General features: G+C 41.2%; 1 protein-coding gene across 2 annotated transcripts in view; it reads right to left on the minus strand.

Moving 5' to 3' along the window:
* MEIS1 (Meis homeobox 1) overlaps positions 1-26399 on the minus strand; it is a 137315-nt gene that overhangs the window by 104809 nt on the left and 6107 nt on the right. For both annotated transcript variants that reach the window (XM_081795271.1, XM_081795272.1), the window contains exons 6-7: positions 25080-25226; positions 3175-3286 (exon numbers count right to left, since the gene is read on the minus strand). In XM_081795271.1, the coding sequence (XP_081651397.1) occupies positions 3175-3286; positions 25080-25226 (259 nt within the window). The remainder of the gene's footprint in view (positions 1-3174; positions 3287-25079; positions 25227-26399) is intronic.

Consider the following 26399-nt stretch of genomic DNA (forward strand, 5'->3'; position numbering starts at 1 on the left):
TGTTTAGTAATTTCTTAATTATGTACCTCACATATACTCTTTTTAGGGTGCCCAGGATTGGATTTTCTGTTTTATTTTTTTATGCTTAGGTAAAAATTTGGATTGAAACTATTCTATCAATCACAACAACAGCCGCTAATTTGGCAAATCATCAGGCACTCAAAATCCCCAACTGGCTGGAAGGCTAACTAGGAATTGTCACTGTATTTTGAAATCTGTCAGAACATTACAAATTCCCTGAATGACTTATTTCATTCTGTTTACTTTGAAAGTCCAAAAGAACAGGACTCGGTTGAGATATGGCCTATTATATGCCTACTTTGCGCACAGATAAGGTTATTTAGCAGAGGACCAGAGCCCAGGGATTTCTTTTTTTGTGCCACAGGTGCCATAATGAAGTGGTGAAAAATGAAAAGGAATGAGGAAAAAGAAACAGTACAAATAATACAGTAGAGAAAGTTTTAAAATATGTATTACTCTTGTCTGTGGGGGAAACACCTCTTTGGATATGTTCTTGACAGATTGAGTTATTTCTGTCTATTGGGTATGTATAAAGACATATTTATGGATTTATAAATCTTTTGAAGAGGGCTGTTATTTACCCAGTTGACTAAAATGGACTCAAACTGTGTAAATAACTATTTAGGACATGCACTACGGGCCAAATACTGGCACAGCTCACACATCCATGGCTGCCAGAAAAGGCAGGCGGGAAAAACATGGAAGAGCCACTGTGCGCAGTTAATCCGAAGGCTGCACAAAGACCCAGCTCCACAGGTCTCAGAGATACATAAAGGTTTAGAAGGGTTGCGGTTGGCATGGAAATGCACAGAAGTTGTTGTGGTGACACTTGCGGGCCTCATTCGGCATTTAGCAAGGGCTGAATGAAGGACACCACCCGCCCCGCAGAAGCCACAGAGAAGGGCAGGTGAGATGAAAGGAGGGGCTCCCGCACCCACAACTATCAAACCGCTGGGTGGGGGACAAGTCTGCACAGAAAGCTTCTATCACCTCACCGCGGGGAGTCAATGTCTTTAGTTCTTTGGTGAAGAGCCAGGAAAGAGGGCATGATGAGAAGAATCTCAGACAAATAATCAGGAGACTGAAAGTTTAGGTCTGACGCTGCACCTGGACCTCCACAAATCGCTCACTACATCCGTCCCTTATTTTCCTCATCTGTCAAATGGGGCCAGGATTGTTTTAGAAAGGTTCAACTGAGCTCATTCAAATGAGATCATTTCTATGAAAATTCTTAAAAAAACAGATTAGGCGGTGAACTTCTGTGAAAAAATATCAAGAGAAACGACATAAGTAGCCAACTCAGGTAATGTGAAAGAGAGATGTCTCCTGGTTACAATCAAACTCCTTATTAAATTGGCCTTTGGAGAACACCTGCTGAAGGAAAAAGAAACATGCACAATTTCTAATTCCCTGTTGTGACATGTCAGAGGGGAAGAACGGGGCCTTTCTTTTAGGACATGCACTACGGGCTGTGACCGTAGCTGTGCCAGGGAAGAGAGGGCCTTTGCCCTCTCAAAATCCTTTTATCAGATTATGTTTAAGAAAACATATATGCTACCATTTTAAATTCAAGTACATTTCAGCAGTTGGCAAGCCTTCAAAGCAACAGTTATGCTACCTGCCTCTTCCTAGATGATATGTGTGTGTGTGTGTGTGTGTGTGTGTGTGTGTGTGTTTTAAAAAGCAAGAAATGAAAACGAAAATAAACAAACAAAACAAGAGGCTATGACCCCACGTAGCAAGTTTGGAATACAGGAAAAAAGTATTTATAGTCCATCGTCACCTTTTTTGAAACTCATGGTCTGAGTTGAAAATAGGGCTTTCTGTTGAAGGTGCTGCCATCCCTTAACTATAGCGCTGTGAGCAGCGACACATAACATGTACATACACACACTTGAAATAAAAAAGGCCCCATGGATTTATGCTGCATATCATCTTCCAGTAAAAGTCAGAGGTCAGAGGTTACCTGTTTCAGCCTCAGCTCTGAACTAGTTTACTATTCCGGCTCCGCTTTTTACTAGTCTTATAGTAAAATGGTGAAGTCAGCAATTTTTCTTTGAACGATAAAGTATTTCAAACGCTTCAAATTCTAGGTGTAGAAGTTATTCCCAGTCCAAAGAACATACACGTGCCTTAAAAAAAAGAACTTTCTTGGTGTTGTTTCCAAATGAATTATGTCAAATTCATTTTAGACTTTGCAGTTCTAATTGGTACGGTCCAATTACGTAAGAAAACAAAATTCTTTTGTTGTCTAATGGCACTCCAATGAAACATGATCATCAAACCAGATTTTAAGGTAGGCACCTCTACTGTGGACTCAGAGTCAACTTCAGTAAAGCCGTCTTTTTATAATCAGATGGAGAATACTCTTTAAAGCTTTGGTTGCACTGATTGAACACAAAATTCCACTGCAGTCAATCTCACCAAAGGCAGTACAAGAAAGACATCTGAACACTCAGTCACCTTTTTTGCTGAAGATTAACTTTATGTTTAAACTTTATTTCCTATTAGCCACAGTCAGACGTGCACATCCATGGACACCCAAGTACACACACAGGTATGTGCATTCAAGGAACAATGCCAGCTAAATTGATCTGGTTTCTTTTCATTTCTTCCTAATTCCCTGTAGTCAGTTTGCAATGAAGCCAAGCACTTAAGAGATTCGGATAAGTAAATCCAGCAAAATGGCTTCAGCCCAGTGGAGAGGGAAAGCCCAATGTGAGTCCCTAAAAGGCCCACTGCCTTCTAAGCATCTGAAGACATCATTAACTTGGAATCTTGGAAGGTGTCTCTTCACGATCTCTTGAAAAGCCTCGAAGGGCAAGTAATCATAATACTTTTTTTACTTTACTTGTAGAGCAGGGCATTAGCGGCATACTGTTCACGCACATTCGAACTTCTAATCTACTCTAATCTTGCCCTCAGTCAACTCGCTGGCCCTGTTTTATGGAGGTGGCCAGATGACAGACAGTTAGGCAGCTAGAATGGCACAGAAGAAGAAAGGGTCCGGAGGGTAAGCTAAGCTGATTCTCATACTGTAAGGGGTTTATGTTCTAGAAAACCTGTATAAATAGTCACTAACTAGACATTTCTGGTTTTTCAGCCCTTAAAAATGAAACAAGTAGCAAAAGAGAGTGAGATCACCTCTCCTACCTTGCTCACTGCTGTTATCCCCACTGTGTGATGTGTGACCACCGCTGGAAGGGCCCGGGGTTCCTCCTGAACGAGTGGATGCCGTGTCATCGTGATCTCTGTTCCAAGAGGGCTGTGGGGGCACAAATCAGAAATCCAAATAGAGTGGTCTGTTAACACCGGTCCGGGGGCTCCCGTGGGACAATGACAATGCAATGGAAGGCCAGGACGGACAGCCATGTCACCTTTCCCGTTCCCCTTCACAAACGGTGCCAGCCCGGAGCTGCACTGGCACATTTAAAATCTGCCAGTTTCTGCTTCTAGCTAAAATAATATCTACAGATAGTTATTCTGTAAGTAACTGTATGTTTTATTACCAAGGAAAACAAAAACGTTCCAGGCAAAGAAGGGGGGAGGGGGGAGGAGAAATGATGCCACTTGATTCTGACTATATTTTTAACGTCAACAAACCCTCTGGCACAACAGTCTGCTACTACTCTGAACATGCAAAATAAGAGCGGTGGTCTATACCACTGCGGTTTATAGAGGCCCCTGATTCATCCTAGAAGCCAAACATGGCAGAGCTTTTAAGACCTTACAATTAGGCCGGGGTCCATAATAGCTAGTATGTGTCAGCTGTTTGCCGGATGGTACACGGCAAATGGACCAGGCACGGGGACAAAAAAGAAATGAGAATAACAATAGATTTACACGGACTGTGTACACTCAGCCCCATGCCGAGCCTTCTTGTACTATTGAACGGAAAACAGATGTTGCTTCTTATCACTGGGTGCATTTGAAAGTAACGTTCAGATAGGAAAAATTGGCAGTAAATTAAATTCTTGGGGAAAACAATCATGGCAACACTTCTCCCAAATCTCCCTTTATCACCAGAAAAGATTTTAATTAGCTTTTAGTGCTAGCTTTCAAAAACAGCCTTATGAGTCACTGGTCATCCTGCACAGTAGGAATAATGCAGAAAAGAAAGCTGGTTCTTGGCTGGGAAGTGATATTTGTCTTCAAGATTATTAGTGGAGAGGCAGGATGATCTTGTGTATAAAATATGTCTACATCATTTCAGTCACAGGATGTCATGGTTCATGACTGGGTGGTGGTAAAGTTTACTGACCCTCCCAACGCTTTAAATATGCCTTGCAAAATCAAAGTGCCCTCTGCTTACGTCTTGAAAAGTATTTTCATGTCCCAGAGAAGATAAGAAAGGCTGAGGAGATCAAAATGTTTCTGACACCCACGGAGAGAAAAGGAGAGATCCATCTAAGAGGCACACTGTATAAGAATGAAAAGAAGAGTCCCTGTTCCTGAAAAGGATGCTTGCCCACCACCTACTCTATACTCTTGGCCGGAAGGTTAACGCAGCCCCCCAAATTAAATAAAGTCACAGAGAGATTCACCACTTGTGCGTTTGACTCGCCCATTATGCATATTCTCAAAAACAGTGCTAATTGATCTGCTGATTCAGTGACTGGAAGATAGGCGTGCTGTGAAAGAAGTGCCTTGGACAAACACACATTCTGCAGCGTGCCAGAAGATGCATGCTGGAAGACGTAATCTGGAACGCACGCTCAGAATGCAAACAGTTAATGCATAAATTTTCAGTTTGTACAACTGCAGCTCTAAAAGGGGGACTTGTTTATTCAGAGCTCTGCAGAAAGAATGGTACAGCACCCAGGGGACAGACAATGCCAGGCACAAAACCCCGGTGCCTCGACATGTAAAAGGATGTTTTTCTATGTGCTACAAATCCCACTTGAAAATATAATTAGAAGGAGAAAATGGCAAACTATTGCATTAACTGTAATTGAACAAAAGACCGGCAAGGCATGTGGGAGGCTGCAGGAACCCGTGGGAGTTTCAGGATGCATGAGATCCTGCGAGTGACATCTCCTGGGCTCTCTCATTTTATTTATGTTGTCCCTCACTACTATTGTTGACTGGTGATCTGACTCGTAATTAATAGAAAAGCCACCGATAACAAGCTAAAATACAGAGCAACAGAATAACCTCATCAGAAGCATGTTTGTTAATCTGATTAAGACTAGGATTCCAGAAAGGTGACTTAGAACCCAAGAATTATTCCATGTTACACAGGAAACTGTCCTCCTTTATGCTACAACAGACCTGATATATTCACTATCTTTTAATGAGCTCCACTGATTTATTCAGCTCTGCTCGGCTCCCTCCCCCACTTTTCTACTGTGCAGGATGTAGATTAATTCAATGCTTAATTGTTTAGTAAATTCAATTTTCCACATTCTATTCTGCATAGCTTTAGCTAAGGTTCTTAAATCTTCAGCAGTGAGCCCTGAGCCCAGTGTTTGTGATCTGTGCCTACCTTTTTTCATCACCATTTTTCTTCATCCACCACTTAATTCACCATGAAAAGATTTTCCTTGCTGGAAATTCTGATTCCGCTATGATCTGTGAGCCATTCCGATTCATTGCATTTTCATTGTGTTGGGTCTTAGATGCCGGGCTCCTCTTTTCTCACAGCTATCGCCACATTATACAGGCATTCATGCAAGAAATGTTGGATTCCACCTCGGTTTATCCAAATTTCGTGCAACCTATATGTTTAAATTTGTGTGTTCACCAAAGGTAGGAGCCAATATTTTCCACCTCTTCCAGAAAGGCCTGTGAACACTGAGTGCACTTCTCCGAAATGAAATCTAACTTTTGTGGTCCTCTCTTGAATTAGCATTTTGGGTATTAGCATTTCAAGAACGGTGGAGTCACACAAAACTGAGCATTAGGAGAAATCCACAAGGTTACCAAAACAGAACAAGAATTATGTTTAGTTCAGTTCATTAAGCATGATTAAAGTCTAAGTATCAGAAATAGCTCATGAACTCTGGCATAAATATGTAAGACAGCTCTAATCAGAAAAAACTCCCCCAAAATCCATCTACCCGAGAAACTCAGTTACGATAACGAATCTCTGTGACTCTACGTGGTTACACCAAACAGCATCATTATTATTTTTAAAATAAAATATGTGCATACAATTATGCACATATATCTGTGAAGTTGTGAGTTGCTTGGGGCCACTTGTAAAGTAAGACTGACAGAATAAAATCAATGATGTATTGCATTAGATGTATAGCAAACCAGAGTCATGGTTCTAAATTAAGTCCCAAGGAGGCTTTTTTCTTCAATGTATATAATTTCAGAGCAAGCAACGCATATGTTCTCTCCTATTGGAAATCCATTAAGACGAGAGGTCCTAACTCGAAGTCCAGAGACCTCCTAAAGACTTCGGGGGTCGGGGGTGTTTTGTTTTAACAATAATTTTGTTTATGGACATACTTGGATTTTTACCCCTGGGGAGAGTGTCCATAACTTTTCGTCAGATTGTCAAAGGGGTATGTGATTCTTTCAAAGTCTGAGAACCAGTGCTCTAGGAGACATTCACAGGGCCAGATGGAAAAGTCAGGGCTGGAAAGACCTTCAAGATCATGGAGTCAACACTTTAACCCAACATTGAGAGCCAATGGTCCTTCAGACATTATTTCTTTTGTCATAAATGGAGGCAGTCACTGGGCAGTCACTTTGATTCTCCCCAGAGATGTTTTCTCTCTGCAACAGTTTGAACACTCGCATGCCTTCTATCATTTCTCAAGAATGCTTGAAAATAAGGGGTTTTTAAACGATAATAAGGAAGGTTCATCAAGTGCCATTTTTTAATTAATGAGGTAATTATACAGGTGTTTTGTAGTCAAACAGAGGTAATGACCTCCTTGACCACACGCTCCTCTAGGGCACAGATAATATCTGGATCTTCCCTACCTTGTTCTTTCTCAGCTCAGCATAATGTATGGTGTGTGCTCAGCACTTGGTCAAGGCTTAGGGAACTAAACTGAATCATTCATTATTTACTGTTCTACCAATATCCTAACAGATGAGCTGCAACTTCCCAAACGATCCTTCCTCCTGAGTAAAGCCATCCAGGGATAATTTTTCCTCTCTCCATCTTTTCCATCTATGCCTTAATTTTGGACATACTTCCATTCCTCACATCACTTTCCATGTTTTCCTTAAACAGTTCCTTTCACTACTGTGATCTGAGTCATCACCCATATGCCATGAGATTTGTGTCTCTGGATCTCTTCTTTGGTCTTTAGACTTGTATGCCCAACTACCTGCTAAACCATCTCCATGAAAGGATGTTTACCTCACTCAACAAGTCCAGTGCTAAACTCTTCATCTCCCCATCAACACCCTACATATTCTCCTTTTATTGATCCTAGTAGGTATAACCCCATGCATCCATGGTATAAACCTGAGAACCATCCATGACACCTCTCTCCTCCGCTCCCCCCTCTCTACCTCCCGTACAATCAGTCCTCATATCTTGTTCACTTTTACCCCTAAATAGTTCACAAATAAATCTCTCATTTTTCACCTTAGTGATTGCTGGTCTTGTTAAGGCCCTCCCAGCTTCAAAGAGTTCAGTCAAATCACTTCCCAGATTTAAGAGTTTGATTCCACTAGAATATAAACTCCATAAGGATAGGAACTGGTCAGTTTTGCTCGCCATTGCATCCTGTCTATCAAGCTCAGTGCACAACACTTGGGGACATGTTTGTTGAATGAATGAACGGCCCCCTACTGCCTACAGAACACCACAGTCTCGGATCCTTAGCCTCATATAGTAAGCCCTCATAGTCCACCCACTGAGGACCATTCCTCAACCTATTCCTTGTGCTCAAGCATGTGATTTCTGGCAGATATGTTCTGTTTGTCCCTCTAGGCCAATCCTCATCCTTCCTTCCTGCCTGGCTCCAGCCCCTAATTACCTCCTACTTGCTAATTAAGTTACAGATCAGATACTACCTCCCCCAGAAAGCCTTCCCTGATACACACACACACACACACACACACACACACACACACACACACACCACACACACAAACTTCCCCCAGGATGAGTGAGGCTGCTCTCCCCTGAGCATGTAGAGCACCTCATACACACCTCTGTCATGTCAAACCTTGTACTATTTTGTGATGACCTGTAGAATTCTATACTATGAGTGTTTTGAAATCCTACTCTATAGCTTATTCATCCTTATACCTTCCATCCCAGGAAAGTGTAACACATTAAACACAAATATGTTCCTATATGAACAAATGAATAGCTTAAGTGATTATATATAGAGAGGATCCCTGTGTTAAATTGTCATCTGATACTGTGATCTCCTAACTGAAAGATCATAAAATATCTGAAAAATATTTGTGCAATTTATAAACATCTCACACACTTGCATTCACACAAACACACACCACCATAAAAAAAAATATGTTAATACTCAGTGACAGTAGAACATAGTCAAAATAAAGGAAATTTGAAGGTAGCCGTATCCCAGTTTGAAATCTGGCTGCACCAATTACATGGTCTTAGACAAATCACGACCTCCCTAACTCTTAATATCTTAATCCATACATTGGAAAAATACTCCATTGTCAATCCACTTCAATTAAAGAATAATCATCTATAAGCATAACATATGTATATTTCCAGGCATGCAGCAAGCACTCAATAAATGATAGCTACTAAAAATTTTAATGTAACAACATAGATTGACCTAGTTAAACCTGAAATATCTACATACAGGTGTATTCAGTTTATAGACCTTCTGGAGAGAATAGTTAACCTGAGCTGACTTAGTGTATAGTTTGATATGCCTTGGGCTATCTCCCAGCTGGTGTGTGCTCCGGGAATGCACACTGATCTTATTTTCACCTCCAAATAACATGATTTTACAGGTGGGTTGCTCTTCCCCACCCTATCAAGTTTAATTTGATGCCTAATATTTATAAATCACTTTACAGTATACAAAGCACTTTGACATATCTTCCCACTTGGTCGTTTATCACATCAGTATGATGTCAGAATCATTTCTTTATCAGACCAAAAAAAACCACAAAAACAAAAAACAAAACAGTGGGGTTTTGGTTTTCAAAATTTCTACCTTACCAGTGCCATTCAAAAAAGGTAGATAAATGAAAGTCTAGTGATCTTGACCCTGAAGAGGTCAGCTAGCAGCTATGTAGAAATTGAAGAAATAATCACAGGATTCAAAATGTGAAGTTGGTCTGCACCAATCCACGGGCGGCTTTCTCTTTGGGAAGTACATTTACTTTTTCAAACCACCAGGGTCTCTTTAGCAAATGATCTCTAGTGGCCTGAAAGAGCTGGCTCATCTCCAAAAGTGAGCAATTCAGTCCCTCCAGACCAGGGGAGTCACCAGTCCAAGTGGGGAAGGCACCAGTGTGCATGATGCTCCTGTGTATGCGTGCTCACGTTCCCACACCTTCATGGTCCATACCGACATTCACACTCAAAGATCTACACTTGTCCTTGAGCCATGGCAGGAGGGGTCACTGACCACCACCATCACACATTGCCTGGGGGGTCACATCTAATTAGTCCCCTCCCCTAGACTTTTCACTTCTGTCTAAACAGTGTCTCTCAGGAAGCTTCAAGGCAGAGAACTTCAGCAGATATGATGCCTTATACATCTCCCAATCAATGATGCCATTGGAGGAACCAGAGACAGAGGAGGAGACCAGAGACATCCATACACAGAGAGATGGGGAGAGAAGGGGTCCAGGTACTGCTGTAAAAGGTGCCTGGGTGGCTCAGTTGGTTAAGCGTCTGACTCTTGATTTTGGCTCAGCTTTCTCATGGTCCCTGAGATCGAGCCCCATGTCAGGCTCTGTGCTGACAGTGCTGGATTCCCTCTCTCCCTCTTTCTCCGCCCCTCCCCCTTCAAAAAAACCAAAACAATAAACATGAAAAAAAAAATAAAAAGGGATAAATGTTTACCAATGTGTACTTGAAGTTGAGAACTCGGAGATCCTGAGATTTCTTTATTTTTGAGTTATTTAAAATCTGATAGGCTAAAGCCCTTATTTAAAAATCTTGGTGGGTCCCATTTGCATCTGCTTGATAACCCAAACATACAGTATGAACTTCAACTCATTCAACCACCAAATGGCACCTACACTTTGCTAGAGCCCTAGATAAACCCAGTTCTTCTCAAAGGATACTCCCTTGAGGGTATGTCTATCCAACTTCAAATTCAGGTCATTCGGAAAAAAAGTATAAAATCCTTTACACAGATTTCCAAAAAATCCCTGGAAATCATTAAGCAAATTCATTTAACCGTGACAAGTCTGGGCAGTATGTTTTGTTTTTAACACAGTGAAACTGTCCTCTTACCCTTTAAGCTTTTAGATATTTTTAAATATCAGAAGCTCACAGATTAATAGCCGAGTGTGCCCACAGGCTGCGGATTCAGGGACCACGTTAAACTGTGCCGGAGAATCGCCTGAAAGTGGAATCTTCTCTAAGTCCACATTCCATCCTGCTGAACGATGATAAAGTCGGGGAGGCAAGTATTGTTCTGGGTGAAGACTGGTGGTGGCCTGAGGTGTCCCTCAGGGTGGCCCACACCGTCTGCGGGGAGGCCCATTCCCCACAAAGTTATCTTCCTGACACACTTCTTCCTTCGGCAGCCCTCCTTTTTCTCATTTCCTTCCCTGTCCCCGCCCCCACTCCTTCTCCTCTGCCAAGTCTGTAGGCCTGCCAGGGTTCCTGTGGAGCCCCTTTTTAATGCCTCGATAAAATGTGCTTGTTACCTCACCTAACAGACGCTCGGCAGGTAATTTTGGTGACTCAGGGCAGATGGTAAATTAGGGGTGAGACGATGGAAATCCAGCATCCCCACTCAGAATCTGCAGCTCACCCCCAAGATGCTACCCTTCCTCTTCCAGCCCCACCATAGTTGCCATTGTGAACTTTCATCTAGGAACACATCTCGATGATCCTCCAATTTTCCCTTGGTTATGGTGCTCACCATGTTGGAGCCAGCCAGTACACATGGCATAAGGGTGTCTACTTCAGCATCAAATAAGGTAAATTTCTAAAACCTTAAAACTTGGCAATTCTGATGTATTGCTTTATATATATACGTATATACGTATACGTATATATATATATATATATACACATATACGTATACGTATACGTATATATATATATATACGTATATATATATATATATGATTGTACAATAGTAGTCGTGGGTAGTTTGTGGAAGCAGAGACAGCGTCTGTTAAATTGAGTTCCAGATTTCCCAGTTCTCACGTACCACAAATAAAACCTACAAAAATGATAATTTTTCAAACATTGAATCCTCTATCTCTGTGTAATGAGGCATGTAGAGAGGAGGAGAAGAATTTTTGTGCTTTTTTGCCTTTGGTGAAAATTCTCCAAGGAGTAATTTCATCTTTAAATGAAAAGTTTTGTATCAGGCGGCTGTATGAGCTCCAGGAATCCCCAAAGCCTCAGGTTCAGACATGGGAAGACGCACAAGTGCACACTCACGGACACACAGCAACATACACGCACCGTGTGCATGAGGAAGAAGGCAAAAGGATGTGGAAATAAACTAACTGTAATGTTTTTAATCATGTTGTAATGAAATTGAAAGCAGTTTGGCAGCCAGATGCATCCTTAGAATCTACGAGCCCTTAAATATTTTGCCTGCTCTCCTGCCAATGTCCGTGCCTCACTCTCCTCCCCAGGCTCTAGGGTAGGCTGCTATGGCAGGTGTCACAGCAGTGGTCTTAGGAGGCCAGGCCCAGCACGATGGGTCACTTTCCTGGTACTCCTTAAGATTTTACTTAAGAAGCCTGAAAGCTTTTAGGACTCAACTCTGACACTCTCAGGTCGTTACTAATCTGCAGAGTTGAATTAATTCATCCACGACATTAAAAATGAATCGACAAGGCTGAGGAAAAAGTCTGCAGATGTAAAACACCACGCAAAATATTCCAAAAACTTTCCTCAAGAAATCCACACACAGTGCTGATACCTTTTGCCCAATTTTTCTACATTGAGGACCAAGGCTAGCACCATTTCACAGTGACCCCACTGTGGGCTCGGAAGACAATATAGATTCTTACATGGGGCAGGTAAAATTACATGGGAAGGGGCGCCTGGGTGGCTCAGTCGGTTAAGCGTCTGACTCTTGGTTTCAGCTCAGGTCGTGATCTCACAGTTTGTGAGTTCGAGCCCCACATCGGGCTCTGTGCTGACAGTGCAGAGCCTGCTTGGGACGCTGTCTCCCTCACTCTCTCTGCCCCTCCCTGGCTTGCTCTCGAGCTCTCTCTCTCAAAAAAATAAATAAACCTTTTTTAAAAACTACATGGGAAAAGAATAATTACAACCAAAGGGAAACTGCCAACAAGGGATCACGAGAAGTTTTACCAAAATCTCAAAACTGGAAAGCAGATGAGTAATTTAGAAATTATTTGGGTGCACTGAACGTTCAAATTCTACTAAGCAGTTTGTTGCAGAGAAAAATGTCATGAACGGGAGAGACAATAAAGCCTTATTACACTAGAAATCTTAGTAAAAATACTTATTAATATTAATATTTCAATAATCTTTCCTTTTCCTGTGCCATTGTATTTTGGCTGGCATGCAATTAATAAAAGTAAGCCCTTATATTAAATGATTTTAATTATTCTGTATACTTCTCCTGAAATCATACCTGTAAACTGTAATTTAGAATTAAAATACCTAAACAAACAAACAAACAAACACTGTAACCCAACTGGCACCACTGTATCTCCAAATATTTGTATGTAAATATTACAAACTATACTCCCTATTTATCTTCTGAAAGCTTTCAGATGAAATTTAGATTATTTTCTATCATCTCTATCTAGGAGTGACAGAAAAAACTATAAATTTTATGCCAGTATACCTGATGTTATAAAATCCCTTTTATAAGATTGCTTGCCTCCCAATGTTTTATTTTACATTTGTAACTCAGTTATTCAATGCTCCTTGTTCTGCAAACAAATTAAGATAAAATAAATGCAAGCATCTTATATAAAACAACTTCAAACCAAAAATTTTCTAGGCAACCATCCTAGCAAAAAGAACATCCCGATAATGCAGAAAACATTGTATCCTTAGCACAAGTAGGTAATAAGACCTAGTAAGCAACTGGCCCCTAGCCATGAAGCATTTGCACTCAGAAATGTGGAGAAAAGTACTTAGCACCAGATCTGCATGTGACTGTTACTTGAAGTTGAACGTGAAAGCGAATCTGCAGTGATTCACCGCACTATCTCAGCATCACATCTGAGTGCCCAGGCTCTTTTTACACAATGATGAAATCAGAATAAGAGTGTCCCCTTCTAACAAGAATTAAAAAGACATTTTTCTTAAACCCTATGATTATAAAATGGTCTATAAAATAACACCTCATTAACAACCACTATCTTCCCTCCCCAAATCAAGCTGAAGCTGTTGGAGGTTGGGCAGAATACAAGGGGATAAACATTATTTAATAGTCTGTTTATTTACGTTTTGCTATTTTAAACGCTCTCCACTATTCAGTTTTCACGGTAACTCAATAGGGTGGGTTCTATGTCCCCATGTTACAGATAATGAAACTGAGGCTCATGGGAGAGCAGTGCCTTATCCTCTCACAGCAGAGCCTAGAGTCAAATGCCAGTGCTCCAACTCTAAATTATGTCTATTTTATTGAAACATTCCCAGCCTGAAAGGTTGTGTAACTAAGTTACAATCAGCACACTTAATTGTTCTTTCTCAAGTGTTTCTGAAATCTCTTCTTTTCTACTCCTAAACTCTCAAATCAGAAAATCCACAATTTTGATGCTAGAAGAAAAAAAAAAAAAGTCAGCCAAGATGTACTCTTGTTTTTTTCCTACTACCTTATAGCATTACACTTTGAACAAGAGAATCATGGAAAATTACATTTACCACTGATTTCCACTAACAATTAGCTGTTCACTAACTTCTCTGTGGTTTTTTTAGACGCACTTCCAGCTTTTGATATTCTCAACCAAACTGTATTTTCAAAGTCATTCTTCAAGGATTTTTGAATCCTTACGCTCTCTCTCTCCCCTTCCTTCATTATTTATCTTTGGTAAAATCATGAGAAAGGCCTTTATCAAGGCATTTTGAGATTTAATTTACATTTCTGATTTTCAGAATGGCCAACTTCTCTATATTTCAGGCACTTAACAGAGATATCAACCAAGGCAGCTGTGAATGCAAGAAGCAGGAGTCCGAATTTTATCGCTGGTGCACTTTTTAAGATTCCAGTTCATCAGAATGCCATTCTTCAGCCATATGCAAAGCTATTGTTCTTGGAGACTATTCATACATACTATTTTAGCAGTTACAGAGTATGTGGAGTATTAGAAGTATACTACAAGTGAAGAAAAGCCCCATAATTGATTTGTTAATGTTTTATTCTCCTCTTCTTCTATTGGCATGTTCTTTACATGCCCTCGATAAATATTAAACACTCAAACAACTCACTATTAGGGTGGCAAGCCAACCTTTAGAATGTCGAAACAGAGGAGTGAAGAACAATGTACCTAATTGAAATGGCAGGGTAATTTGGAAAATAAAATTGAGTTGCTGCAAATTCCAAATTCCGGAATAAAAATGTTTATACTCACTCAAATGCAGATTGTTACTGGCTTTGAATAATTATTAGAATAAAAAATACTTGAACACCAACAATACACTTGATATGCAGAGAAAAAGCACAGTCTAGATGTCTCTATTATTTTGCACAAGAAAGTGTGGGACGCAATGAGTCTGATATTTCTCCTGGTGGTTTTGTTATTGAACACAGCATATAAAATCCCAAAATGCAGTGAAGCAATAGGCCAAGCCACAAAATACACAACTAGTGTGAAAATTTCATGGGCAATATTCTTCAGAAAGTTATATAAACACATCAAGGGACAAAGAAGTGCATGGAAAGAAATGAAGGGGTTAATGTTCTGTTACTCAGTATCTTTTCTGGCCTCAATTTATCACCAAGACCAACTCAAAACGTAGAATTCCTGATTCTCTTTGGCAGAAGCTAGCACCAAGAAAACTATGACAAAATGAAAATGGGAAAATGCATTTGCATCTGGAATTATGACACAAAAACACGTAATGACTCTCTAAGAGATGACAGTTATCTGTACACTGGGGGGTAACCTGATTATCTACTTAGGGTTAGGCCACTTTGGGCAGAGATACCACCTCTATCTCTGAAAGACAAATTCCATATGCTCTGTGCAGTTATAGCATATTTCCCATAAATAATATATACAATAGACTATAAATAAATAATACATTTATCTGAACTGTTCAAGAGTGAAAGGCAGGGTGGCTACTCATGAGACTGGGTTTCTTATGAACAATTTCAAATAAAAGTCATGTCCAATGGGCACTTATCACAAAGTTCTTACACTAAAATATTCTGAAGCACAAGTCAATGTTCCAGCTAGACCCAAAATACCCCATTCAAATCAATGTTCCAACTAAACCCAAAATACCCCATTTAATTTTACCACATAAGTTCCTATTCTGATTGTAGCATTGTAGCATCATAGCTAATAGCTACCTATTTGCTGCAACTTTTAATTCTCTTTCTACACTACTGATTTTTATGATCAGTAAAATAACTAGATTTAAAATGGCATGTATGGGGGTGCCTGGGTGGTTCAGTCAGTTAAGCGTCCAACTTCGGCTCAGGTCATGATCTCGAAGTTCACGAGTTTAAGCCCCGTGTTGGGCTCTGTGTTGACAGCTCAGAGCCTGGAGTCTGCTTCGGATTCTGTGTCTCCCTCTCTCTCTGAATCTCCCCTGCTCTCACTCTGTCTCTTGCTCAAAAATAAATAAACATTAAAAATAATAAAAGACAAATGCCATGTGTAATGGGTGCCTGGGTGGCTCAGTTGGTTGAGCTTCTGACTTTGGCTCAGGTCATGGTCTCAGTTCCTGAGTTCAACCCCACATGGGGTTCTGTGCTGACAGCTCAGAGCCTGGAACCTACTTTGGATTCTGTGTTGCCCTCTCTCTCTGCCCCTCCCCAGCTCATTCTCTCTCTCTCTCTCTCTCTCTCTCTCTCTCAAAACTAAATAAACTTAAAAAAATAAAAAATAAAAAAATGTCATGTGTATGTTTTTGTCTCATGAGACACACAGTGGTTTTATTTTTTCTTCCATGTGAATAAGTTTTAGCATTACAGTGAATAGAAAAGAGGGGTACACTTAAAAAAATCCCCAAAAATCCCACCTGCACTAATTCATTTGCTAGGATTTTACATTGTAAAAATTCTTAGTCCCCACCCTCAAAAAATCTTCCTTTGAAACCCTAGAGCTATACAAACTATGTCTACTCCTTGTAAATAATGTAAGTAGGCCTTTAGAACGTCAGACACTGTATACCATTTAGTTAGAAATTAAGTTTTCAAATTGCTAAGGAATAGTCCCTGAATAACAGAAAACACTATAGGTCACAGTTAATTATACCTTGCCTATCAAATTAAGTTAATGTTCGAGAACACATCCAAATAGTTATGGAGACATTAGGAGGTATTTTATTGTCAAAGAAATTCTTATTCATTCAGCTTCTAATATTTTTTTTTTTTTAAGAGAGATAAGCCTTTTACAAGTTGGGATGGCATAAGAAAACTCTGGGTTTACATCAAATTGCTCCCTTCATCGTCCTTTTGATGACTGTGTCGATTTCATTACAAACTTCATTTTGTCGAGTTTCATAATAGCCATAAACACACTTCACTTTAAAGAGTTTCTGTGGGACCTAATGTGAATGCAAATGCAGAATAAAATGCAAATCCTGGAGGCCTGGGAACAAATATGGACTATCCGTTACAAATACAGTCACTGAAAATAAACATTTAGGCCTTAAGAGGAAGAATGCAAAGGGGCTGATATGAATCTTTATATCAAGGATTCAGAGCCCTAGGGAAGGCAAACAAAAATAACAGTTTTCAGTTGTTCACCTAATTGTAAAGCACAGGTTGGGAATATTTGATGACTTTGGTCTCGACTCATGCCTGTCCCAAAGTGAGTAATGTTTTTCATCTTCACAGGAAAATAAACCCACGTGTAGGTAATAGGGAAATGAGACCTAGCAAACTCATTCAAGCCTAGTAGGTTCACATCTAAAGCCTAGGATGTTCACCAAACAGTGAAAAAGAAGTGATTAGAAAGAAAGAACTACAACTCTGCTTTGCTAGATAATAACCACCAACCCAGATATTTACAACTAATAACAAACATGCTACCATGTTGTGTCGTAGAGTCTGAGGGAAAAGTCTAGAGAAATGGGAATTCATCAGCAACAACAATCAATTCTAAGTTATGTGTTGTCCGGGAATAATTCTAATATGACTCAAAATGTTAGTTATCTACTTACTACTATCTTCTATGTGAGTCAAAGTAATGTATGTTTAAATCCATTGTAAAATTTAAGACTTTGTATTGCGTCAAAATGAAAAAAAAGTAGCGAGACCAAAAGTGTTGCTTTAACTTGTTAAACTCATAAAAAGTTATGGCAATTTTAAGAGTATTACTTAGTAAACTTATTAATAGTAACAGCATTTCCCTTCTGAGGAAAAATATGATTTCATTTAAGTTTTTTAAGGAACCATAACATTTTACATTCAAGTTTCTTTACTTCATGATTATAAATCCTATTAATTGTAAACAGACTCATAAAAAGTACCAAGGGAAGAATCAATTGTAGGAATGTACTTTTGAGGATTATAGATAATATAGAATTTATTTTCACAATTTATTTATCCTCCATTAGTTTAGGGCATATACAGTGGGGCATCTGTCATGGAAAAGTCATAGCATGATTATTGCATATCTTGAAGACAGTTAATGACTTAGTTCAGGCTATAATTTGTATTTAACTGTATATACTCATGATACCAATAAATGACAGGTGTATAATTCAATTAATGTAGAGAAAAGCTTTTTTCCATCAGAGAATAAACTTTTAATGGTATGTTTTAGTCAATTTTAGGAATTCTTAATGAAGAGTCCAGAAATATAAAATAATTTCAAAAGATTTGCAGTCTTGTATTTTGTTTTAACAAGAACATATTTCCTAGATTAAGAAATGCTATTTGGAAAAAAAAAAAAGTGTTCAGAGAGAATCTAGTAAAGTGTTGCCAATTGCTTTAATTCTGCACACATGAATGCATCAAATTGATTGAAATTGGATTCTAGTGACAAATTTTTAAATGACTATATTCTTGCTTATTTCACATGGTAGCCTTTATACCATTTATTAAAATGTCAAATTTGCAAGTGTGGGAAATCCAGCAATTTGCCCAAGATAGGTATACTTCCTAGAGAGGCCGTTTAAGACTCCAAAAAGCTCTCCTAAATTCCTATACCCTTGAAATCATGGCACTTTTAATTAATAATATGGTAAGAATGTCTTTTATTTTTGCGCTACATACACACATTCACCTGCTTGAATTTTTCAAAACTGATTTTATACATGCAAGGTTTATTCACAAATATTAAAGATAACAAAATAGCCAAAATTTACTGGATCCCAAAGTCAAATAATTTGGGAATTATTATTAAAATTCAAATTGGAAGATTGTATTTTATGTTTTAGATTCTAACTTTTAAAATAGATATTATATGCTGATGGTTCCTGCTGAGTAAGAACACCAATCCCCACATGACTTACAGCAGTGTTGTTTTACCTTGGATTTTGAACACCTTTAAGTCTGACATCTACACAACTATCAGATACAGCATCACATGTATTCTACTTTTATTCTTTTATCTGTAAAAGAATACTTTCCCAGAGTTTTGATGTAGCTTTTAAATATTAAGTTAATCTTTTGCACTTAGGAGCAATGACAAAAGATTTTGTTTCAGTTATAACATAAATTCGAGTAATACTTTGATACAAGTATCACAGATCTCATAATCCAAAAAAGGCCATGTAAAATGTTACAAATGCAAACACATAAGACTATGTAACAAAAATGAATGAGAATGGTATCAGTTTCCTATCATTCAACTATTTCCCTGAAAGTGGAGTCAAATAATGTTGAATTATAGACCCTCCTTACAGAGTCTTATTTTGTGTTCATTTTTTTATCTTTTCCCTGCTAGTCTCTATAGGAATTTGGCTGTATGCCGACGGTCCTTTAAAAGTTTCTGTATACATACTTGGGTTGTGTCTGATGATTAAATGATCATTTATTAAAACTTAAGCATTTCACATTTGTTTGACATATTTATATTTCATAAGAAAATATTGTTATTGCAATGGAAAGCATAACATCACGGATACCAAAATACTTCATTTGAATTCATGTTGACAATATTTTCATTTCTGACAAGTGTCTTAATATAACTCGTTAGGCATTCTTCTGAGTTCCTCCCAGTCTACCTGCGAGGGAAGGCATGCTAGTTTTACTACAGTAGGCCTCGTGGCAATACTTAAGCCTATCTGGTTGACAATAAACCTGTTTCCACTGTAGGGCCACAAATAGTCTTTGTTTTTAAGAGCATGGAGTTTTACTGCATAATTTTCCTTCCTTCACCCAGTAACAGCTGTGTTTTAAATCTTTCGGACTCTGACAAACATTTTAACATTTAAACATACAAGGATTTGAAAACATGATTTAAAATTTGTTTATTTTCAAAGTCGGGCAATTATAACATGATATCTGTTACATTTTTTTAGAACAGTGCCCGTATGTTAATCCTTTTTTTTCCTTCCTCTACTGTGTGAGCTTCTCCATGGTTTCTAGTAAGAGTCTCTAAGGTAGGACCGACAGCAATAATACACACAACCTCTCTATATGTTTCCAAATCATGAGCAATGGAGTCATTCTGGTGGAAGAGGTATTGCTCTTTGAGTGACCATTGCTGCAGCGCTAGTTAAATCACTGAAGGCTAGTTACTGTTATGGCTTTACTTGGTACAAAGTAGCATTAGTATCATTGCTTTCCATAAGCCATGGAACTTGCACTGGGGACTTCCACTTGAGAGAGAGACACAGAAAGAGAGAGACAGAGAGACAAGAGACAGAGACAGAGAGAGATGCGCTATGAACAGGGAATAACTTTCGTAGTATCGTTTACACTTACAGACAGTTAACAATGTAATTGATCTCAGCCCATTTGCATACACTCTTCACCTGTTTTTCATGAAATGTTTTTTTAAGGGCCCCTATTAGGAGTCAATACATCCCTACTCTGAAATTCACACATAGATACACACTAAAAGCCAATCAGATTAAGAGTACACTTATCTTGATGAGCACTGAGTAACGTATGAAATTGTTGAATCACTATATTGTACACCTGAAACTAATATAACACTGTATGTTAAGTACACTGGAATTAAAATTTCTAAAAGCCAATCAGAAAGCAACAATAAAAACACACCTGGTAAACAACTAAGTTTTAATTCAAAGGATACTAAGCCATAAAGGGCCTAGAATGAACATTCCAATTAGCCAATGGAGTGACAAGCACTCAACACCTTATTATTTAATCATTAAAGAGAATCTTGCCATAATTTCCCTTTGACATATTTCAAAAAAAAAAAAAAAAAAGGAATTAGGAGTACAACACATGACCCACAACAACAATAAAAAAGTAAAGTTAGAGGAATGTAAGACCCCCATGGATGCCAAGGCCTGTGGACTGAGAGTTTCCAAGACAAAAGCATTAATTGTGACCCTGTGAAGTATTTACATTTTAAATAAGATGTGTCTATGTGTAAGCATTTAGAAACAAACTACCTGACAAAGGAAGCATTTTCCTGTCTCTTGCGCTTGTGGCCAGTTTTCTTATTGGATGAAAACAAATTGCCTACATTTCTAGTATTAGTAAATAACCAATGGCTTCATCTATTTGTTTCTAAAGCAGCAGATCCAATTCATCAAAGACATCAGGCTATCCCTTGCCCTCTCATCCCCATTCCTTACCATAACCCCCACCCCCCCCCCCCCCCCGCCCCACAAAAAAAAAGAGAAAGCTTAAATCTCCCTTGCATCCCTACCTCGCTTTGCAGGGAGGGGGCGTTTTCAGTCAAGTCCAAGTTCAGTTTTAAGATTTTTTTTTTTTAACTCAAACGATGCTTTAGAAACAACATCCCAGACTTTTAAAATAAAACAACCGCCATCAGCGTTTTCCTAGCCCACTTGGGAACCAAAGCTCACTGGCCCAAGGCTGCCCCGTGTCCCCGAGGCCCGGAGGCCCAGAGGCCTGGTGCTCTCCAACCTGGACCGCACAGCCCCGGAGGCCGATCCTCCTCCCCTGGGAGTTTAGCAGCACTTGGCATTTAACCTGCCTGGCGTGCGTGGCTTTCTGGTTCCATCTCCTTGAGCCACATTACTTCTCCCCAGATGTCAGGCACAAATCTGGATTAACATGCAACAGGGCGCCCTGTGCAGGCTGCCAGCCCTCGCCCAAGAGCTGTTAAATGCAGATTCAGCCGAGGACCCCCCGGAGAGCTGCTGTTGAATAAAAATTGTAATCCAAAGGGACCATTTCTTTGCCTCCCGCTGCCTGTGGGAAACCAGGGCTGGCGCCCGAGCACAGGCCCAGCTAGTCCGCTCTCGCTGCAAGCGGGCGTGGCAACTTCGGGAGGCGGCCTTAGGGGCCCGGAGACTCCTCACTCCTCTCTCTCCACTCTCCGTTCGGGTTCTTGGAGTGGGGAAATGCTTAGATTCAAGGAGTGGCGAGCCACAGACAGCCCTGGGAAGGAAGACTTCATTCGACGGCTCCTTCTGGGAGCGCAGACTAAAATCTAGCGTCTGGGCGGCCAGGCTCTTTCCCGCCTAACTCCTCTGGACGCCCCCAGTTCCACCCTGAATCCCTCAAACAGGCGTCGCGCCTCCCGAAGGGCCCGCATCCTTCTCCACTGACGACCAGGCTCAACCCTCGCCTCGACGCCTCGCACGGTTCTTCCTCTCTGCTCTGGTTCCCGGGGGCGCAGCCCTGCCCTCGCCCCGGAAGCCCCCGGTGCCCCTTGCTGCCCCCAGTCTCAGGGCGTCGGGAGCTTCCGTGCGGAGCGGGGAACGAGACCGTCGGGAGAGGGCGCCCGGGAGGCCTGCGCCCACAGGAGGTGACTCTCGAGCCTCGCTCCTCGGGGTCTGGGAGGGGGAAGGGGGCGGGTAAGAGAGGTGGGGGGACAACGAGATTATGGCTTCTACCGGCGTCTTAATCTGGTATATATTTTTATATTTAGAAAAAAGCATCACTACAAGGCCAAGTGGGTATTTGCCGACTTAGCCCTCCGGGAAACCGGCTGGTATCAAAGTCGTCGATTCCAGGTCCCTGCGCGGGTGGCAGCCTCCGCGCCCTCCGAGGATAAAAGTAAAATAAAATAAACCGTGCCGCCAGCAGACCCTAGAGACAGAGGGGTTAATGAGCTAACGAGGACCAGCGCTCACACTACACCTGAAGCATCCCGTCCCGGGGCGCACCCTCTGCGGGGGCTCAAACTGGCTGGGCCGCATTCGCAGACAGGTGGCAGAGGTCGGCCTTTCTGGGCCCGGCCCCCAGGACATCGCACTAGGGGTCTAGCGCCCCCAGGGACCGTCAAGTAGGCTCCAGTCCCGAGAACTGGCGCCCACAGGGGGGCCTTAGTTCCTGGTCTCTGACTCCCCACCTCCCAGAACAGGGGACTCCATTCAGAGTCCAGGTCGGAGGCAAGGTCCCCCGTGCTCCCCGAGCTCTGCGCTCCCAGCTCCAAACAGAGCCCAGGCACACTCGCTCCTGGCTCCCGGGAAGGGGACAATTAGGAAGAACAAACTTGGGTTTGCTGCCCACGGACCAAGACCTAGATGAGCTGGAGGGGTCACGCGAGCTCGCCCGCGCGCATAGGCCAACAGCGCCACGAGCCCAGCCAAAGCTGCGAAGCCCACCAGTAAGCGGTGGGGGGTGGGATGCACGCTTCTCATTTTTTAGGTGAGGGAAGAGACTAAAATGTCAATTTTTATCCACTACAATCGCCTGCCAGTCTGCATATCTCAAATTAAGGTAATTGTGTAACAAAAGTTTACCGAAGGAGTAGGGGGGAAACGCAATGATGTTATACCAATTTTGTGCCCCCCTCAAAAAAAAATCCCATAGCTTTGGTCCTTTATCTTTGACTTTAATAAAATAATGATTCGTTGAGAAAATGGGGTATAAATCTTCATTTTGGAGGCAATTAAAGTGTTGATTTCATTCATGCCCCTAAGCGATTCTTGTAATTTGCTCAAATAGCTTTATGTACCCAGCACTCCGGAGCTCTTAGAATCCCATTTTCTAGTTAGGCTTGTTGGATTACAATTTTTATTCAACAGCAGCTACCCGAGGGTTCCTCAGCGGAATCTGCATTTAACAGCTCCGGGGTGAGGGCTGGCGGGCTGAACCAGGCAGGAGGCCCGGCAGCCCGCAGGGCCCGGGGCCGGGCGGGGAGCTGCCTGCAGTGTTCCCACCTCGGCGGGGCCACGCAGGGATTGAGCAGACCGTCTGTACTGTGCACTCGTCTACACTGCCGAAAGTTTGCAACTTGCCAAATAATAGTAAAGACCTGGCGCTCTGGCGCTTTTAAAGCTCAGCTCTGCCTGCCCTCCACTGCTCATGGGGAAAGGAGGAATTCAGCCCTGTCGTGGGATTACCGAAAGAAATCCAAGCTGGGAATGTATTTTAAGAGGGTGATGTTGAGAGAAGAAAACTTCAAGAGGACACCAAGACCCAGGAGTCGGACACTCCTGCAAGGACTTTGCAAGATAGCCGCTAGCCAACAGTGACCGTGGCAGAGCTTGCAAAGGAAAACTCTACATGCCCGCCCGTCTTTTGGCTTAACAAAGGCAGGCTGATCTCTCCCCCCACAAGACGGAACTCACGTGCCAAGTCAGAAAGAGAAACGACTCTGGGCCTTCACTCATTTATGGAGAGGCCAGAGGAGACCCGCAACCCAAATCTCTATTCGCGTTGCAGCAATTCGCAACGGAGAGCTGTTCTGAGCCCGTTTCATCTCACCCGCTCCTCAGGTTTTCACTTTCATTGCATTTTTGCAACTTCTTTGGGCCAATCCAGAGACGCAGCGACAGGAGAGGGAGAGACTGGGAGCAAACAGTGGTGCTGGGTTGAGAGAGGGAGAGAACCCCCCCCCCCCCCAGCAATTCCAAATAAAAGTCGTCCCCACTTAGCAACGCAGCGGAAGAAGGGCCTGCAGGGAGGACCAGAGAGGAGGGGGCGAAGCAAGCAAAGGCTGGCAGTGGAGAGCGAAGGCGGCGCGAGGTCCCCCACGGCCACACCGAGGGAGTTTCCCGGGGTGCCCTTGACGCTTCCAAAAGCTGCCAACCCACAGGGCCCAGTGCACTACCAGCTGGAGGATGAGTGGAAAGGAGGAAGAGAAACGTCCATATTTATCTGTTTTTATAACCTCGGCCTGGTCTTATTTTTTCTACTAAGTACAATAAAATGGGCGAGCTTGCAGCGAGCACCGCACAAAGCAATGTTCAGTGAGGTCTAGAAGCGTTCGGCCGAGGAAAACTGACAAGACAGGCTAATGAACCGTACAGACAGGGAGAAAATAGCCAGCATTTGCTAGATTTCAAACCCTCGCTGTCTCTCTTAGACCACCTATCTTGGGTTTATTCCTAATAAAATAAGAAATAAGCAGACCCTACCCTTTCCTTTTCTTCGAAATAGAAGGGGGAAAAAACGCTCCAGAACACAGCCCTGCAATCAGGCGGTCACTGGCAGTTAACACTCCCATTATTATACAGGGTAAATAAAATAAAGACAAAAATTAAAAGCGACAAGAAACAGGTCAAGTTTGCAGGCAAAGCTTTTACAAGCTCATCTCTCCAGGTCGAATCCCAGAGCCAGCCTTAATGAAGCAATAATAGCCACATTATTCAAAAATTTTCATTTCGATGGAAATGTATCTAAAAGGGACTTAATCATATGCAAATAATAAAAGGAGGTGGTAGTGACCCAGCAAGCAATATGCATACAGATTTTTTTTTCCCAGGGATGTTGAAATTGAAAAACGCATACCTGGTCGGTTAGATTTGCTGATCTTGTTATATCTTCACTGTCTGATTTTGATCCTCCTTCTCTATCGTCTATCACCAAATCGATAGGCATTTTCCCTTTCAAACAGCTAATATACCGGTGGCAGAAATTGTCACATAATTCGTGTACCTACATTATGACAGAAATAAAAAAAATGGAAATATAATCAGGAGTGCATAAATGACATTGACAAGTGCAATCCACCCCCCTTGTGAGATCCAAACTTCCAAATAGGGAAACACAGAGCAATTGTCCTCCAGAGACCCCCAGACGCATCCAGAATTAGGAATAACTTTCTTTTCTTGCAAAATAGAGATATCCCAGAAAATTGACAGTGACAAGATGATTCACAGGCTACAACATATTCAACACCCGTGTTAAATTCATCTGCTCCCAGGGCTGTGGCCATTAGAGAGGTGACCTGCGTGGGTGACATTTAAGGTAAACTATTTAATTTCATCCACTTACTTTATCATAAGTCCTTTTCCAGTGTGTCTAAGAGAAAAATGTGAAGATATATATATATATATATATATATATATATATATATATGTAATATATGAAGACATATATTACTATATATGTGGGTGTATATACATATCAATATCTATATCTATAAATCTTTCTCCCTATATATATCTATATATCTCCAAAGACCAGTACTGTGGTGGTATAGGGTATATGTTTGATAGCCCAAGTCCTGATAACATTTGTAATTAGGGATTCTACCTGAAAAAAGCATATTTTAGGACACTTTAAAAAAATAGAAGAAAATCAAATTGCCAGTACTCATGATATGAAAAAAAAAAAAAAACCCTACAGCCACGAAAAGGTATCAAACTGATCAAAAAAAAAAAAAAAAAAGGAAAAAGGAAAAAGAATGCTTCGAAATATTTAGGTATAAGTGGAGCAGTCTTACAGGCCCCAGGCATCACTGACATGCAAAAACTCACAAGAAACCCCAGTGTGCTTGCAATTTAATGTTAGTTTGAATTACAATGCATTAAGTTTTTATTGCTGAGATTTATAGAACAGCTAGCAAACTCATGTTATCCCACACCCTTTCTTGAGTGTGAAGGTGGGGTATGTGCAGGATTCACAGATTCAAGAAATTGACACAACTATCAACTCTGCTTTGTCTCTGCAAAAGGTTTAATGTGCCTCCCCCACCACCTCCTCCAGACTCCCTGCCCACTCCTCCTCCTCCCCCTCCACCTCTCCTCTGTGTCTGACCTGCCGCTGCTCTCAGACTGTCTTCCAGAAACTCACTAAAACTAAGCAAAACCCCCCTCCCACCCACCC

Source organism: Panthera onca, chromosome A3, assembly GCF_046562875.1.
Source record: "Panthera onca isolate mPanOnc1 chromosome A3, mPanOnc1 haplotype 2, whole genome shotgun sequence".
NCBI classification, from domain to species: Eukaryota; Metazoa; Chordata; class Mammalia; order Carnivora; family Felidae; genus Panthera; species Panthera onca.